Source organism: Tachyglossus aculeatus, chromosome 1 (genome assembly GCF_015852505.1).
Source record: "Tachyglossus aculeatus isolate mTacAcu1 chromosome 1, mTacAcu1.pri, whole genome shotgun sequence".
Lineage (NCBI taxonomy): Eukaryota > Metazoa > Chordata > Mammalia > Monotremata > Tachyglossidae > Tachyglossus > Tachyglossus aculeatus.
The window spans coordinates 71,470,764-71,488,534 of NC_052066.1; the positions used below are offsets into that span (position 1 = coordinate 71,470,764).

The 17,771-nt window shown below is 46.8% G+C and overlaps 1 protein-coding gene across 1 annotated transcript in view; it reads left to right on the forward strand.

Moving 5' to 3' along the window:
• RUBCN (rubicon autophagy regulator) overlaps positions 1 to 17,771 on the forward strand; it is a 121,874-nt gene that overhangs the window by 97,997 nt on the left and 6,106 nt on the right. The window contains exons 17-20 of the mRNA XM_038742812.1: positions 1,084 to 1,148; positions 2,645 to 2,883; positions 6,110 to 6,171; positions 14,310 to 14,463. Coding sequence (XP_038598740.1) covers positions 1,084 to 1,148; positions 2,645 to 2,883; positions 6,110 to 6,171; positions 14,310 to 14,463 — 520 coding nt within the window. The remainder of the gene's footprint in view (positions 1 to 1,083; positions 1,149 to 2,644; positions 2,884 to 6,109; positions 6,172 to 14,309; positions 14,464 to 17,771) is intronic.

Sequence of the window (17,771 nt, forward strand, 5' to 3'; positions counted from 1 at the left end):
TCCAGGGACGGTGAGCAGGGAACCTGTCTACTAACTCTGTTGCATCGTACTACTCTCCCAAGTGGTTAGTATAGTTCTCTGCACACAGTAAGCGCTCAATAAATACCACTGATTGATCGGGCCTGGCCAGGGGAGGCTCCTAAGGCTGTCCCGAGGCAGGAACGCTAGCCACCTGGACCCTGAAACGTTCTTTGCCAACAGTATTTTTTGATGGTATTTGTTAATAATGATGATAATAATAGTGGTATTTGTTAAGCGCTGTGCCTCAAGCACTCTACTGATTGCTGGGTTAGATACAAAACAATCAGGTCCCACATGGGGCTCACAGTCTAAATAGGAGTGATAACGGAGATTGAATCCCCATTTTGCAGATGAGGGACTTGAGGCCCAAAGAAGTGAAGTGACTTGCCCAGGGTCACACAGCAGGCAAGTGGTGGAGCTAGGATTAGAATCTGGGTCCTCTGACTCCCCAGGCCCATGCTCTTTTCCAGCCACTCTGCTTCCCCCAGGTGTAGCTAGTCTGGTTTTTTTCCGGCCGTATGTTCCCTTCCCACCGTCCCCGACTGCTTGCCTTGAGCTCGTTGGAAGCCGAGCCGTGGCTCCGTGCTTGGTTCAGGAGGGCAGCTCCATTCCTGCTGTGTTTTATTGGGACCCTCTAGCTACCCCTCACCACTTGGCTCCTGGTTGGGCCATGGAGATAGCTAGTCAGGTGGCCAGATCCCTTCTGGTAAATTATTTCCCTTCTCATCCCAATCTGGACCCGGGAAGCCCGAGCCAGGATGCCTGTATTCCTTCACTGTACCACCCCCTCACCCCCTCTCCCCAAGCCGGGGCTCCTCGGGGTCTTTCCTTTGCCCCCACCCCTGCAGCTTGGGACACTTCTCCAAGAACCATCTGACACTGTAAGCTCTTCCTCTTGACTCTAAGCTCCTAGTGGGCAGGGGACTTGTCTAGCAACGTAGTTTTACTGTACTCTCCCAGGCGCATAGTACAGTGCTCTGCATCCAGTAAATGCTCAATTAATACTATTGATTGATTGATGGACACTCCCTTCCCCTCCACCTCCCTCTCTCCTCTCCGTAGAAGAAAAATTACTGTGGCCAAGCAGAATTTCCGCTGTGCAGGCTGTGGCATCCGAACGGATCCCGGTAAGTCCTCCCAGCCAGGGCCTCCCATTCCCCACAACTCATCCTCGGAGGAGGAGGGTCAGTGAGAAAGCACTGGGAAAGGCTGAGACGTTTCTGAAACCTGAGTCCGAGGCTCTGGGTCACATTCATCTGTAATTGGTTTTGATGTCTGTCTCCCTCTCTAATAATAATAATGGCATCTATTAAGCACTTACTATGTTCTAAGCGCTGAGTACTGTTCTGAGCTCCTTGTGGGCAGGGAACATCTGTAACTACTCTTTTGTCTCGCTGTCACCCAAGCGCTTAGCACAGCGCTCTGTTCACAGTGATTGTTCAGTGAATCCCACTGATTGATTGATCAGGGGCATCGGGACCAAGGAGCCGAGGGTGCCCAGCGGGATGAGTAAAACGTACCAGAATGAAGCAGCTGAGCGGCAGGGAGGGGCTGCAGGGCCCCGGGCACATTGTGGGCAGTTTGCCAGCAAGCAGCAGGTCCTTTTGAGGCACAGCCCCCTCCCCAGGTGGCTGGCCACTCACTATCCAGCGCTTAGAACAGTGCTTGGCACATAGCAAGCGCTTAACAAACACCATAATTATTATGACTGAGCCCAGACTCAGCCCCCTTTTTCCCCTCCTCCTCCCCATCCCCCACCGCCCTGCCTCTTTCCCCTCCCCAAAGCACCTGTATCTATGTGTGTACAGATTTATTACGCTATTTATTTTCCTTGCACATATTTACTATTCTATTTATTTTGTTAATGAGGTGCATCTAGCTTTATTTCTATTTATTCTGATGACTTGACACCTGGCCAGATGTTTTGTTGTCTGTCTTCCCCTTCTAGACTGTGAGCCCGTTGTTGGGTAGGGACCCTCTCTATAATAATTATAATATAATTATTATAGAATTGTATATATATATATTATATAATATATAATTAATAATAATAATAATGGTGGCATTTATTAAGTGCTTACTATGTGCAAGGCACTGTTCTAAGCGCTATGTTGAATAAGCGCTCTATCTGTTGCCGACTTGTACTTCCCAAGCGCTTATCATCATCATCATCAATCGTATTTATTGAGCGCTTGCTATGTGCAGAGCACTGTACTAAGCGCTTGGGAAGTACAAATTGGCAACACACAGAGACAGTCCCTACCCAACAGTGGGCTCACAGTCTGAAAGGGGGAGACAGAGAACAAAACCAAACATACCAACAAAATAAAATAAATGGGATAGATATGTACAAGTAAAATAAATAGAGTAATAAATATGTACAACCATATATACATATATACAGGTGCTGTGGGGAAGGGAAGGAGGTAAGATGGGGGGATGGAGAGGGGGACGAGGGGGAGAGGAAGGAAGGGGCTCAGTCTGGGAAGGCCTCCTGGAGGAGGTGAGCTCTCAGCAGGGCCTTGAAGGGGCTTAGTCCAGTGCTCTGCACACAGTAAGCGCTCAATCAGTACGACTGAATGAATGAATCTTATTATCCCCCGCCCCTGCCCCCTCTCTCCAGATTACATCAAGCGGCTGCGGTACTGCGAGTACCTGGGCAAGTATTTCTGCCAGTGCTGCCACGAGAACGCCCAGATGGTCATCCCCAGCCGTATCTTGCGCAAGTGGGACTTTAGCAAGTATTATGTCAGCAACTTCTCCAAGGACCTGCTCACCAAGATCTGGAACGACCCCTTATTTAACGTGCAGGACATCAACAGCGGCCTTTACAGGAAGGTGAAGCTACTCAACCAAGTCCAGGTAAGACCCAGGGAGGCCGGGGGGGACCGTGCCCGTAGACGCCTCTCGCCTCCGTCCCCTCCCTCCGTTAACCGTCATCGTCACCGTCGTTAACAATGGGGTTTAGTGAGCGCTTACTGTGTGCGGAGCGCTTGGGAGAGAACCAGACGGTAAGCTCGCTGTGGGCAGGGAACGTGTCTTCCAACTCTGTTGTGTTGTACTCTCCCAAGCGCTTAGTACAGTGCTCTGCACATAGTAAGCGTTCAGTAATTACCGTTGATTGCTTGATTAACAGAGTCGGCAGACACGGTCCCTGCCCAAAATGAGCATGGGGAAGCAGCGTGGCTCAGTGGGAAAAGCACTGGTTTTGTAGTCGGAGGTCATGGATTCAAATCCCCGCTCCGCCAATTGTCAGCCGTGTGACTTTGGGCAAGTCACTTAACTTCTCTGTGCCTCCGTTCCCTCATCTGTAAAATGGAGATTAGGACCGTGAGCCCCGCCGTGGAACAACTTGATCACCTTATAACCTCCTCAGCGCTTAGAACAGTGCTTTGCACATAGTAAGCGCTTAATAAATGCCATCATTATTATTATTATCGTCTGTTTCCATTTCCTAACTAGGGCTCCAGTGTTTCCCATTCCCCCATACCTCCGCTTCTGCCGGTCTCCAGAAACCTAGCTGGCCCAATTTTAGGCTGAGGACAGAATTGACTGGCCGTCTGGGCCAGAGAGACAGCTTCAAGCCATGGGCATGAGAGCTCACCTCCTCCAGGAGGCCTTCCCAGACTGAGCCCCTTCCTTCCTCTCCCCCTCGTCCCCCTCTCCACCCCCCCCATCTTACCTCCTTCCCTTCCCCACAGCACCTGTATATATGTATATATGTTTGTACATATTTGTTACTCTATTTTACTTGTACATATCTATTCTATTTATTTTATTTTGTTAGTATGTTTGGTTTTGTTTTCTGTCTCCCCCTTTTAGACTGTGAGCCCACTGTTGGGTAGGGACTGTCTCTGTATGTTGCCAACTTGTACTTCCCAAGCGCTTAGTACAATGCTCTGCACACAGTAAGTGCTCAATAAATACGATTGATGATGATGATGATGATGATCAAAGGGCAATATTTTTCCTGGAGCATGATGACTCAGGATGCCTGCGTTATCTCCCCATTTCAGTATACGATTGTGAGCGGACCAACTTCACCCTCTGTCCCTCATTCCTCTCTTCTTCCTCCCTCTGTCCCCCCCTTTTTCAAAATTGTATTTGTTAAGCTCTTACTACGTGCCAGGGACTGTACTAAGCGTTGGGGTAGGTTCAAGCGAATCAGGTTGGACACAGTCCATGTCCCACATGGGGCTCAGAGCTTTAATCCTCATTTTACTACTGAGAGCTCACCTCCTCCAGGAGGCCTTCCCAGACTAAGCCCCCTCCTTCCTCTCCCTCTCCTTCCCCTCTCCATCCACCTGCCTTACCTCCTTCCCTTCCCCACAGCACCTGTATATATGTTTGTACATATGTATTATAATAATAACAATAATAATGGCATTTATTAAGCGCTTACTATGTGCAAAGCACTGTTCTAAGCGCTGGGGAGGTTACAAGGTGATCAGGCTGTCCCACATGGGGCTCACAGTCTTCATCCCCATTTTCCAGATGGGGTAACTGAGGCCCAGAGAAGTTAAGCGACTTGCCCAAAGTCACACAACTGACAATTGGCGGAGCCGGGATTTGAACCCATGACCTCTGACTCCAAAGCCCGCACTCTTTTCCACTAAGCCACGCCGCTTCTCTACTCTATTTATTTATTTTACTTGTACATATCTTATTCTATTTATTTTATTCTGTTGATATGTGTTGTTTTGTTCTCTGTCTCCCCCTTCTAGACTGTGAGCCCACTGTTGGGTAGGGACCGTCCCTATATGTTGCCAACTTGTGCTTCCCAAGCGCTTAGTACAGTGCTCTGCACACAGTAAGCGCTCAATAAATACGAATGAATGAATGAATGAATGAATTTTACAGATGAGATAACTGAGGCATAAAGAAGTGAAATGACTTGCCCAAGGTCATGCAGCAGACAGGTAGTGGAGCCGAGGTTGAAACCCAGGTTCTCGGACTGCCGGGCCCGGACTTTTTCCCACTTGATTTGCCCCTTTCCTCTGTGCCAGTAGGTCACATGGAGGGTAAGTGGAATGGGCACAGGCAGACTCACTTGGGGGATACTCTCCCATGGTGTAGTGGCACTGATTGAAACTCCTGCTGCAGCCGGAGTTTCCCACTCCAATAATGGCAGCCCAAGATATCCCAATCAATCAATCAATCAATCGTATTTATTGAGCACTTACTATGTGCAGAGCACTGTACTAAGCGCTTGGGAAGTACAAATTGGCAACACATAGAGACAGTCCCTACCCAACAGTGGGCTCACAGTCTAAAAGGGGGAGACAGAGAACAGAACCAAACATACCAACAAAATAAAATAAATAGGATAGAAATGTACAAGTAAAATAAATAAATAAATAAATAAATAAATAGAGTAATAAATATGTACAACCATATATACATATATACAGGTGCTGTGGGAAAGGGAAGGAGGTAAGATGGGGGGATGGAGAGGGGGACGAGGGGGAGAGGAAGGAAGGGGCTCAGTCTGGGAAGGCCTCCTCAGTCTGGGAATCCCACTCTGCCACTTGTCTGCTGGGTGACTTTAGGCAAGTCATTTCACTTCTCTGTGCCTCAGTTATCTCATCTGTAAAATGGGGAATAAGACTGTGAGCCCTGTGCGGGACAGGGACTGTGTCCAAACCGATTTGCTTGTATCCACCCCAACACGTAGTACCGTGCCTGGCACATGATAATAATAATACTAATGATGGTATTTGTTAAGCACTTACTATGTGCCAAGCACTGTTCTAAGCGCTGGGGGCGATACCAGGTAATGACGTTATCCCACTTGGGGCTCACAGTCTTAATCCCCATTTTACAGAAGAGGTAACTGAGGCACAGAGAAGTTAAATGACTTGCCCAAAGTCACGCAGCTGATAAGTGTTGGAGCCGGGATTAGAACCCGTGACCTCTGACTCCCAAGCCTGTGCTCTTTCCACTAAGCCATGCTGCTTACATAGTAAACGCTTAACAATTACCATAATAATTATTATTATTATTACTGGGCCCCGGGGGACTCCCCGAAGTCTGCTGTTCTGATGATGGCAGCTCCTTCCTCTTTTTCCTCCCCTTTCCCTCTCTCCAGCTGCTACGGATCCAGCTATTCCACATGAAGAACATGTTCAAGACGTGCCGCCTGGCGAAAGAGTGAGTTCTGTGGCCGGGGGTGGCGAGGGGGCCATGGACTAATAATAATAATAATAATAATAATAATGATAATAATAACGGCATTTATTAAGCACTTACTATGTGCAAAGTACTGTTCTAAGCGCTGGGTAGGTTACAAGGTGATCAGGTTGTCCCACGGGGGGCTCACAGTCTTCATCCCCATTTTACAGATGAGGGAACTGAGGCACAGAGAAGTTAAGTGAGTTAAGTTGAGAAGTAGCGTGGCTCAGTGTAAAGAGCACGGGCTTTGGAGTCAGAGGTCAGGGGTTCAAATCCCGGCTCTGCCAATTGTCAGCTGTGTGACTTTGGGCAAGTCATTTTACTTCTCTGGGCCTCAGTTACCTCATCTGTAAAATGGGGATTAAGACTGTGAGCCCCCTGTGGGACAACCTGATCGCCTTGTAACCTCCCCAGCACTTAGAACAGTGCTTTGCACATAGTCAGCGCTGAATAAATACCATCATTATTATTATTATTATTAAGTGACTTGCCCAGTCACACAGCTGACCAGTGGCGGAGGCAGGATTTGAACCCATGACGTCTGACTCCAAAGCTGGGGCTCTTTCCACTGAGCCACACTGCTACCTTTGCATTTCCCTGTCCGCAAACTTTCCCTTCGGAAACCCATCCAGTAGGAGTAATTGTGGTATTTAGAAATGTCTTTGGAGACCTGCGCAATACACGATAGGGAGATCGCAGTCCCGATCCCACAAGGGAATTGCAATCTAAGAAAAGGAAGCAGAATAATAATAATGAAGTCATTCAGTCGTATTTATATTGAGTGCTTTTGGTGTTCAGAGCACTGTACTAAGCGCTTGGGAGAGTACATAAATAGATACGTTATGGATAACCCGTAGATTACAAATTCGACGGACCGAGCCGAGCGTGTTACAGTAAGGAACTTAATCTTCTAGACTGTGAGCCCACTGTTGGGTAGGGACCCAACTTGTACTTCCCAAGCGCTTAGTACAGTGCTCTGCACACAGTAAGCGCTCAATAAATACGATTGAATGAATGAATGAATGGTCATTGCAGAGGTCAGTGCATAGGGCTGCCCACCTCACTGGAGTAATTGCAGCCCCCCCCCACCAGCATCATAAATGAGCCCACTGTTGGGTAGGGACTGTCTCTATGTGTTGCCAATTTGTACTTCCCAAGCGCTTAGTACAGTACTGTGCACATAGTAAGCGCTCAATAAATACGATTGATGATGATGATGATAAATCTTAGCAGGGCTCCCACAGGGGTCATCCCATGGAGGGATGACCAAATGCTACTGCAAGTGCTAGGCTAGCCACCTGAACAGCCTGAACATCCCAGTTAAGCGCTTAGTACAGTGCTAAGCGCTTAGTACAGCGCTCTGCACATAGCACTCAGTAAATACGATTGATGATCCCAGTTACTCTGAACTTTTCCCTGGATGGTAATTCTGCTATTTGTTAAGCGCTTACTGTGTGCCAGGCATTGTACTAAGCACTGGAGTGGATACAAGCAAATGGGAACAGTCCCTATCCCACATGGGTCATCGTTTCACAGATGAGGAAACTGAGACACAGAGAAGTGAAATGACTTGCCCAGGGTCACACAGCAGAGAAGTGGCGGAGCTGGGATTGGAACCCACAACCTTCTGACTCCCAGGCTCGTTGCTGTATACTCTACGCAATGCTGTTTCCCATATACCTTATATTTGACTTGCTTACATACCTCTTTCACCAATTTAGCAAAACCTAATGCCTTAGAATTTCAGAAATAGTGATTAAATTAGAGAAATAGTGATTAGAAGATTGGTGAATAGAGCAGCGTGGCTCAGTGGAAAAGAGCCTGGGCTTTGGAGTCAGAGGTCATGGGTTCAAACCCCAGCTCCGCCAATTGTCAGCTGTGTAACTTTGGGCAAGTCACTTCTCTGTGCCTCAGTTACCTCATCTGTAAAATAGGGATTGACTGTGAGCCCCCCGTGGGACAACCTGATCACCTTATAACCTCCCCAGTGCTTAGAACAGTGCTTTGCACATAGTAAGCGCTTAATAAATGCCATCATTAGTATTAAATCACCACCCCACAGGCACTTCTAGGCTGGGAGAGCAATTGCAAATTCTATCCCAGTGACCTCCTTTGCAGTTTCACACTGAACCGGTTCTCCTCTTGTCTCTCCGGCCGTTCTTTCTCAGTCTCCTTCGCAGCCTCCTTCCCTGCTTCCCACCCCCTGTGAGGGTCCCTCAAGGTTCAGTTCTGGGTCCCCTTCTAGTCTCCCTCTACATCCACTCCTTTGGAGAACCCATTCACTCCCGTGGCTTCAACTGCCACCTCTTTGCAGCCGATACCCAAATCTACATCTCCGGTCCTGATCTCTCTCCCTCCCTTTAGTATCACATCTCCTCCTGCCTTCAGGACATCTCTACTTGGATGTCCTCTCGTCACTTAACACGGCCAAAACAGAGCTCCTTATCTTCCCACCAAAACCCCATCCTCCCCAGGACTTTCCCATCACTGCAGGCGGCACCACCATCCTTGCTGCCTCACAAGCCCGGAACTTTGGTGTTAGCCCACTGTTGGGTAGGGACTGTCTCTATATGTTTCCAACTTGCACTTCCCAAGCGCTTAGTACAGTGCTCTGCACACAGTAAGCACTCAATAAATATGATTGATGATGATCCTTGACTCCTCTCCGTCCTTCAACCTACGTATTCAATCCGTCACCAAATCCTGTCGGTCCCACCTTCACGATGTCACTAAAATCTGCCCTTTCCTCTCCACCCAAATTACTACCATGTTAATACAATCACTTATCCTGTTCCCCTTTGATTGCTGCATCAGCTTCCTTGCTGACCTCCCAGCCTCCTGTCTCTCCCCACTCCGGTCCGTACTTCACTCTGCTGCCCGGATCATTTTTCTATAAAAACGTTTAGGACACGTCATCCCCCGCGCCCCCCGTCCTCAAAAAACTCCAGTGGTTGCCTGTCCACCTCTGTGTCAGACAAAAACTCCTCACCATTGGCTTTAAAGCACTCCAACTTGCCCCCTCCTACCTCACCTCACTTCTCTCCTACAACCCAACCCACAAACTTTGCTCTTCTAGTGCTAATCATCTCACTGTGCCTCGGTCTACCCACCTTGGCCTAGCCCACATCCTGCCTCTGGCCTGGAACGCCCTCCCACCTCAAATCCGACAGGCAATTACTCTACCCCCACTTCAAAGCCTTATAAGCAGTGTGGCTCAGTGGAAAGAGCACAGGCTTTGGAGTCAGAGGTCATGGGTTCAAATCCCAGCTCCGCCAATTGTCAGCTGTGTGACTTCGGGCAAGTCACTAAACTTCTCTGGGCCTCAGTTACCTCATCTGTAAAATGGGGATTAGAAAACTGTGAGCCCCCTGTGGGACAACCTGATCACCTTGTAACCTCCCCAGCGCTTAGAACAGTGCTTTGCACAGAGTAAGCGCTTAACAAATACCATTATTATTATTGTTATTATTGAAGGCCCATCTCCTCCAAGAGACCTTCCCAGACTAAGTCCCACTTTTCCTCATCTCCCACTCCCTTCTGTGTCGCCCTGACTTGCTCTCTTTGGTCTTCCCTCCTCCCAGCCCCATAACTCTTATGTACATATCTGTAATTTTATTTACTGTGGGCAGGGAATGTCACTGTTTATTGTATTGTAATAACAGTAATAATGATAATTATGGTATTTAACTGATTACTATGTGCCAGGCACCATACTAAGCAATGGGGGTAGCTACAATCAAATCAGGTTGGACACAGCCCCTGTCACAAGTGGAGCTCACAGTCTCAATCCCCATTTTACAGATGAAGTAACTGAGGCAAGGAGAAGTAAAGTGACTTGCCCAAGTTCACAAAGCAGTGGCGGTGCCAGGATTAGGACCCCTGACCTGACTCTCAGGTTCCTACTCTATTCACTACACCTTGCTGCTTCTCTACTTCTGCTTCTCTGTTGTATTTTCCTAAGTGCTTAGTACAGTGCTTTGCACACAGTCAGCACTCAATAAATATGATTGAATGAATGATTGAACTATTTGATTGAGAGAAGTGCCTTTTGATTGAGGAAGGCAACCATTTACTCCCGGGAGGCAACCCTTTGCTTGAGGGATGTGCCTTTTCACAAAAAAAAGTCCTTTTGAATCTTCTAAATTGATAGCTCTAGCCCCCAAGGTTTTCATATTCCCAACGAGGCCCTGAAGGAAAATTGGTTAGGTTTCCCCATGCCTCAAGTTGCAGTTTTCCTGCAACTAGGTAGGCAACTTCCAAGGATAGCTTAGAGATGGAAAAAGTATTAAAAACACCAAACTCATAAGGTGACTCTCAACCTGTGGAGCTACCCACATACAATTAGGAATTTCTCTTCAAAATGCCCAGTACACATTTTTCACAACACTGGCCAGTTCATTCAACATCACTCACTCTGCGTATACTTTCAGACACACAATTAATCAATCAATCAGTCGTATTTATTGAGCACTTACTGTGTGCAGAGCACTGTACTAAGCGCTTGGGAAGTACAAGTTGGCAACATATAGAGACGGTCCCTACCCAACAGTGGGCTCACAGTCTAGAAGGGGGAGACAGAGAACAAAACCAAACATATTAACAAAATAAAATAAATAGAATAGATATGTACAAGTAAAATAAATAAATAGAGTAATATAAATAAATAAATAGAGTAATAGCTGTTTACCCAGCCAAACAGAGATCAAAACCTAAATGTAAATAAGGATTGAAGTCCTCAGTTCAATCACGCCTATCAAACGAGGTATCAATTTCCATCACCCAGGACAAATGCCTAAAGCCTTCTGCAACATTCTCATTCCTTTCTACCATATTCAGATTCCCTCTAAACTGTATTTACCGCCCCCCGCCCCCCACAATTATCTCTCTAGAGGTGATCCTTTAGGGCCTTTCACTCTTTTCCATCTTTACAACCTTTCCTTGTTAATAATGATAATGATGGCATGTATTAAGCGCTTACTATGTGCAAAGCACTGTTCTAAGCGCTGGGGAGGTTACAAGGTGATCAGGTTGTCCCACGGGGGGGCTCACAGTCTTAATCCCCATTTTACAGATGAGGTATCTGAGGCACAGAGAAGTGAAGTGACTTGCCCAAAGTCACACAGCTGACAATTGGCAGAGCTGGGATTCGAACCCATGAACTGTGACTCCAAAGCCCGTCCTCTGTTCATACTCCATTCACATCCATATACATAATCTCTCTGTAGGCGTCACCTCAAATTGCTTTGGTTCTACTAACGGGGGACCTAAGTCCCAACGAATTCACACGGTCTTTTCAACTCTTAAAGCAGAACGCTCTACACATTCACAACATTCCGCAACATTGCCAAGATCCACCCTTTCCTCTCCATCCCAACCGCTACCCTGCTCATTCAAGCTCTCATCCTATCCCGTCTGGACTACTGCACCAGCCTCCTCTCTGATCTCCCATCCTCCTGTCTCTCCCCACTTCAGTCTGTACTTCACATTGCTGCCTCGATCATCTTTGTGCAGAAACACTCTGGGCATGTTACTCCCCCCCTCAGAAATCTCCAGTGGCTACCAATCAATCTGCGCATCAGGCAGAAACTCCTCACCCTGGGCTTCAAGGCTGTCCATCCCCTCGCCCCCTCCTACCTCACCTCCCTTCTGTCCTTCTCCAGCCCAGCCCGCACCCTCCGCTCCTCCACCGCTAATCTCCTCACTGTACCTCGTTCTCGCCTGTCCTGCCATCGACCCCCGGCCCACATCATCCCCCGGGCCTGGAATGGCCTCCCTCTGCCCCTCCGCCAAGCTAGCTCTCTTCCTCCCTTCAAGGCCCTGCTGAGAGCTCACCTCCTCCAGGAGGCCTTCCCAGACTGAGCCCCTTCCTTCCTCTCCCCCTCGTCCCCCTCTCCATCCCCCCGTCTTACCTCCTTCCCTTCCCCACAGCACCTGTATATATGTATATATGGTTGTACATATTTATTACTCTATTTATTTATTTATTTATTTTGCTTGTACATTTCTATCCTATTTATTTTATTTTGTTGGTATGTTTGGTCTTGTTCTCTGTCTCCCCCTTTTAGACTGTGAGCCCACTGTTGGGTAGGGACTGTCTCTATATGTTGCCAATTTGTACTTCCCAAGCGCTTAGTACAGTGCTGTGCACATAGTAAGCGCTCAATAAATACGATTGATTGATTGATTGATTCACACTCTCTACACCCAATCCCAACACATTCACACAATCTTTTGGGGACTTTAAAACAGAACGGAGATGTTCTCAGATCCTCATCAAGAACTTTTCTTCATCAGGGATGTATTTCATCTATCCTGTTGAGCACTTACTGTGTGCAGCACACTCTACTAAGCACTTGGGAGGGTACAGTACAACAGTAAACAGAAATATTCCCTGTACACAATGAGCTTACAGTGTTGGGGGTTGGGGGGGGGAGACAGACATGAATACAAATAAAATTACAGATAGCCAAAGATCTGCCTCTGATACTGATCTCTCATAAGAGGCTGGATTTCTCAGGCCGGATCTGAGCACGGAAGATGAGCATTATGGTGGTGTTCATTCCTGCCATTCATTCAATCACCCACCCACTTCTTCACCTAGAGGAAAATTCATTTACTCCTGTGGATCACCTGCCCTGGTCAGAAAAGTCCCGGATTTCTCCCCAGCGAGCCGGCAAGGTCATTTTTAAACAGCCCAGCCACAGGAAACAGTGGGCTGGGCCTGCTTCGTAATAATAATAATGGTGCTTGTTAAGCGCTTACTATTTGCCAAGTACTGTTTTAAGTGCTGGGGTAGGTGCAAGTTAATCAGGATGAATGCCATCCCTGACCCACAAGGGGCTCCCACTCTTAATCCCCATTTTACAGATGAGGGAACTGAGGCCCAGAGAAGTTAAGTGAATTGCCCAAGGTCCCACAGCAGGCAAATTCATTCATTTCATTCATTCATTCAGTATTCATTGAGTGCTTACTGTGCAGAGCACTATACTAAGCGCTTGGAAAGTACAATTCGGCAACAGCTAGAGACAATCCCTACCCAGAAACGGGCTCACAGTCTAGAAGGGGGAGACAGACAACAAAACAAAACAGTAACACCAATAACATCAAAATAGACTAATAGAATTATAGATATATACACACCACTAATTAAATATAAAAATGTGTACAAATATACACAAGTGCTCCGGGGAGAAGGGGGTAGAGCAGAGGGAGGGAGTAGGGACGATCTGGAAAGTCTGGGAAGGCCTCCTGAAGGAGGTGAGCTCTCAGTAGGGCTTTGAAGGGGGGAAGAGAGCTAGTATGGCAGATGTTCAATATGTATATATAGGTTTGTACAGATTATTACTCGGGGAAGCAGCTTGGCGCAGTGGAAAGAGCCCGGGCTTTGGAGTCAGAGGTCATGGGTTCAAATCCCGGCTCCGCCACTTATCAGCTGTGTGACTTTGGGCAAGTTACTGAACTTCTCTGTGCCTCAGTTCCCTCATCTGTAAAATGGGGATTAAGACTGTGAGCCCCACGTGGGACAACCTGATCACCTTGTAACCTTCCCAGCGCTTAGAACAGTGCTTTGCACATAGTAAAGCGCTTAATAAATGCCATTATTATTATTCATTCAATCGTATTGATTGAGCGCTTACTGTGTGCAGACTTCTAGACTGTGAGCCCACCGTTGGGTAGGGACCGTCTCTATATGTTGCCGACTTGTACTTCCCAAGCGCTCAGTCCAGTGCTCTGCACACAGTAAGCGCTCAATCAATACGATTGAATGAATGAATGTTAGGCGGTTCCAGGTGGTGGAGCCGGGATTAGAACAGTCCGGTAACAGGGCGGCCGTGACAACTGACCCACTTGGGCCCTGCATTCTCAGAGTTGGTTCAAAGCCTGCCGTCCCCCACTCTGGAAAACTCCGCTTTGGCTGGAAACCCGGCTTTCCTGCTTTGGAGAAGAAAGGACTGCTCTGTCTGGGTTGTGGGGCTCAGGTCTCCCTGGGGTTGGCCGATAGCTGCACACTCACTCCCCGGGCTAACTCCCCTGATGATGATGATGATCCTGGTTTTCCCTCCTCACCAGGCTGTAGCCAGCAGCCTTGCTAATTTCCTCTCCCCCCTCTCCTTCAGGGTCCTGGACTCCTTCGACTTGGTCCCGGGGCACCTGACGGAGGACCTCCACCTGTACTCCTTGAGTGACCTGACTGCCACCAAGAAGGGGGAACTAGTGCCCCGGCTCACGGAGCTCACCCGGGCCGGTGCCCTGCACGTGGAGTGCTGTGTGGTAAGGGCTTCCCTCTCGCTCTGGCATCCACCCGGAGCCTGGCACAGAAGCCCGGTTACAGGGCTACAGCCATCAATCGGTGGTATTTATTGAGCACTTAATGTGTTCAGTTCAGTGTCTAGGAGAGTAATAATGATAATTGTGGTATGTATTAAGCACTTAATATGTGCTAGGTCCTGTACTAAGTGCTGGGTTGAATCAATCAATCAATCAATCGTATTTATTGAGCGCTTACTGTGTGCAGAGCACTGTACTAAGTATCTGGGAGAGTAATAATGATAATTGTGGTATGTATTCCCTTCAAGGCCCTGCTGAGAGCTCACCTCCTCCAGGAGGCCTTCCCAGACTGAGCCCCTTCCTTCCTCTCCCCCTCGTCCCCCTCTCCATCCCCCCATCTTACCTCCTTCCCTTCCCCACAGCACCTGCATATATGTATAGATGTTTGTACATATTTATTACTCTATTTATTTATTTATTTATTTTACTTGTACATATCTATTTTATTTATTTTATTTTGTTAGTATGTTTGGTTTTGTTCTCTGTCTCCCCCTTTTAGACTGTGAGCCCACTGTTGGGTAGGGACTGTCTCTATATGTTGCCAATTTGTACTTCCCAGGCGCTTAGTACAGTGCTCTGCACATAGTAAGCGCTCAATAAATACGATTGATGATGATGTATTAAGCGCTTAATATGTGCTAGGCCCTGTACTAAGTGCTGCGGTGAATCAATCAATCAATCAATCGTATTTATTGAGCGCTTGCTGTGTGCAGAGCACTGTACTAAGTGTCTGGGAGAGTAGTAATGATTGTGGTATGTATTAAGTGCTTACTATGTGCTAGGCCCTGTACTAAGTGCTGGGGTGAATCAATCAATCGTATTTATTGAGCGCTTACTGTGTGCAGAGCACTGTACTAAGTGTCTGGGAGAGTAGTAATGATAATTGTGGTATGTATTAAGCGCTTAATATGTGCTAGGCCCTGTACTAAGTGCTGGGGTGAATCAATCAATCAATCAATCGTATTTATTGAGCACTTACTGTGTGCAGAGCACTGTACTAAGTGTCTGAGAGAGTAGTAATGATTGTGGTATGTATTAAGCGCTTACTATGTGCTAGGCCCTGTACTAAGTGCTGGGGTGAATCAATCAATCAATCTATTTATTGAGCACTTGCTGTGTGCAGAGCACTGTACTAAGTGTCTGGGAGAGTAGTAATGATAATTGTGGTATGTATTAATCGCTTACTATGTGCTAGGCCCTGTACTAAGTCCTGGGGTGAATCAATCAATCAATCAATCGTATTTATTGAGTGCTTACTGTGTGCAGAGCACTGGACTAAATGTCTGGGAGAGTAGTAATGATAATTGTGGTATGTGTTAAGCACTTAATATGTGCTACGCCCTGTACTAAGTGCTGGGGTCAATCAATCAATCCTATTTATTGAGCGCTTACTGTGTGCAGAGCACTGTACTAAGTGTCTGGGAGAGTAGTAATGATAATTGTGGTATGTATTAAGCACTTAATATGTGCTAGGCCCTGTACTAAGTGCTGGGGTGAATCAATCAATCAATCAATCGTATTTATTGAGTGCTTACTGTGTGCAGAGCACTGTACTAAGTGTCTGGGAGAGTAGTAATGATAATTGTGGTATGTATTAAGCGCTTAATATGTGCTAGGCCCTGTACTAAGTGCTGGGGTGAATCAATCAATCAATCAATCGTATTTATTGAGTGCTTACTGTGTGCAGAGCACTGTACTAAGTGTCTGGGAGAGTAGTAATGATAATTGTGGTATGTATTAAGCGCTTAATATGTGCTAGGCCCTGTACTAAGTGCTGGGGTGAATCAATCAATCAATCGTATTTATTGAGTGCTTACTGTGTGCAGAGCACTGTACTAAGTGTCTGGGAGAGTAGTAATGATAATTGTGGTATGTATTAAGCGCTTAATATGTGCTAGGCCCTGTACTAAGTGCTGGGGTGAATCAATCAATCAGTCGTATTTATTGAGCACTTACTGTGGGCAGAGCACTGTACTAAGTGTCTGGGAGAGTAGTAATGATAATTGTGGTACGTATTAAGCGCTTAATATGTGCTAGGCCCTGTACTAAGTGCTGGCGTGAATCAATCAGTCGTATTTATTGAGCACTTACTGTGTGCAGAGCACTGTACTAAGCTCTTGGGAAGTACAAGTTGGCAACATATAGAGACCGTCCCTACCCAACAGTGGGCTCACAGTCTAGAGGGGGAGACAGAGAACAAAACCAAACATATTAACAAAATAAAATAAATAGAATAGATATGTACAAGTAAAATAAATAAGTAGAGTAATAAATACGTACAAACATATATACATATATACAGGTGCTGTGGGGAAGGGAAGGAGGTAAGGCTGGGGGGGTGGAGAGGGGGAGGAGGGGGAGAGGAAGGAGGGGGCTCAGTCTGGGAAGGCCTCCTGGAGGAGATGAGCTCTCAGTAGGGCCTTGAATGATAATTGTGGTATGTATTAAGCGCTTCCCTCTCCATCCCCCCCATTTTACCTCCTTCCCTTCCCCACAGCACCTGTATATATGTATATATGTTTGTACATATTTGTTACTCTATTTATTTATTTTACTTGTACATATCTATTCTATTTATTTTATTTTGTTAGTATGTTTGGTTTTGTTCTCTGTCTCCCCCTTTTAGACTGTGAGCCCACTATTTGGGTAGGGACTGTATCTATATGTTGCCAACTTGTACTTACCAAGCGCTTAGTACAGTGCTCTGCACACAGTAAGCACTCAATAAATACAATTGATGATGATGATGATGATGATGATATGTGCTAGGCCCTGTACTAAGTGCTGGGGTGGATCAGGTTGGACACAGTCCCTGTCCCACATGGGGCTCACAATCTTAATCCCCATTTTACAGACAAAGTCACGCAGCAGACAAGTGGCAGGGCCGGGATTAGAACCCAGGTCCTTCTAACTCCCAGGCCCGAGCTCTATCCACTAGGCCCTGCTGCTTCTCTACAACGGATTTAGTAGATTGCCAACTTGTACTTCCCAAGCACTTAGTACAGTGCTCTGCACACAGTAAGCGCTCAATAAATACGATTGATTGATTGATTAGATTGGTTCCTTGCCCTCAAGGAGCTTACAGTCTGGAGGGGTAGACAGACTAAATAAAGATAACCCAACAATTGGCTCAGCTGGACAAGCCTATCTTTCTCAAAAGCTCAGGGATAATGAATTACTGAATAATAATAATAATAATAACAATAATGGTATTAAGTGCCAAGCACTGTTCTAAGCTCTGGGGTAGATAT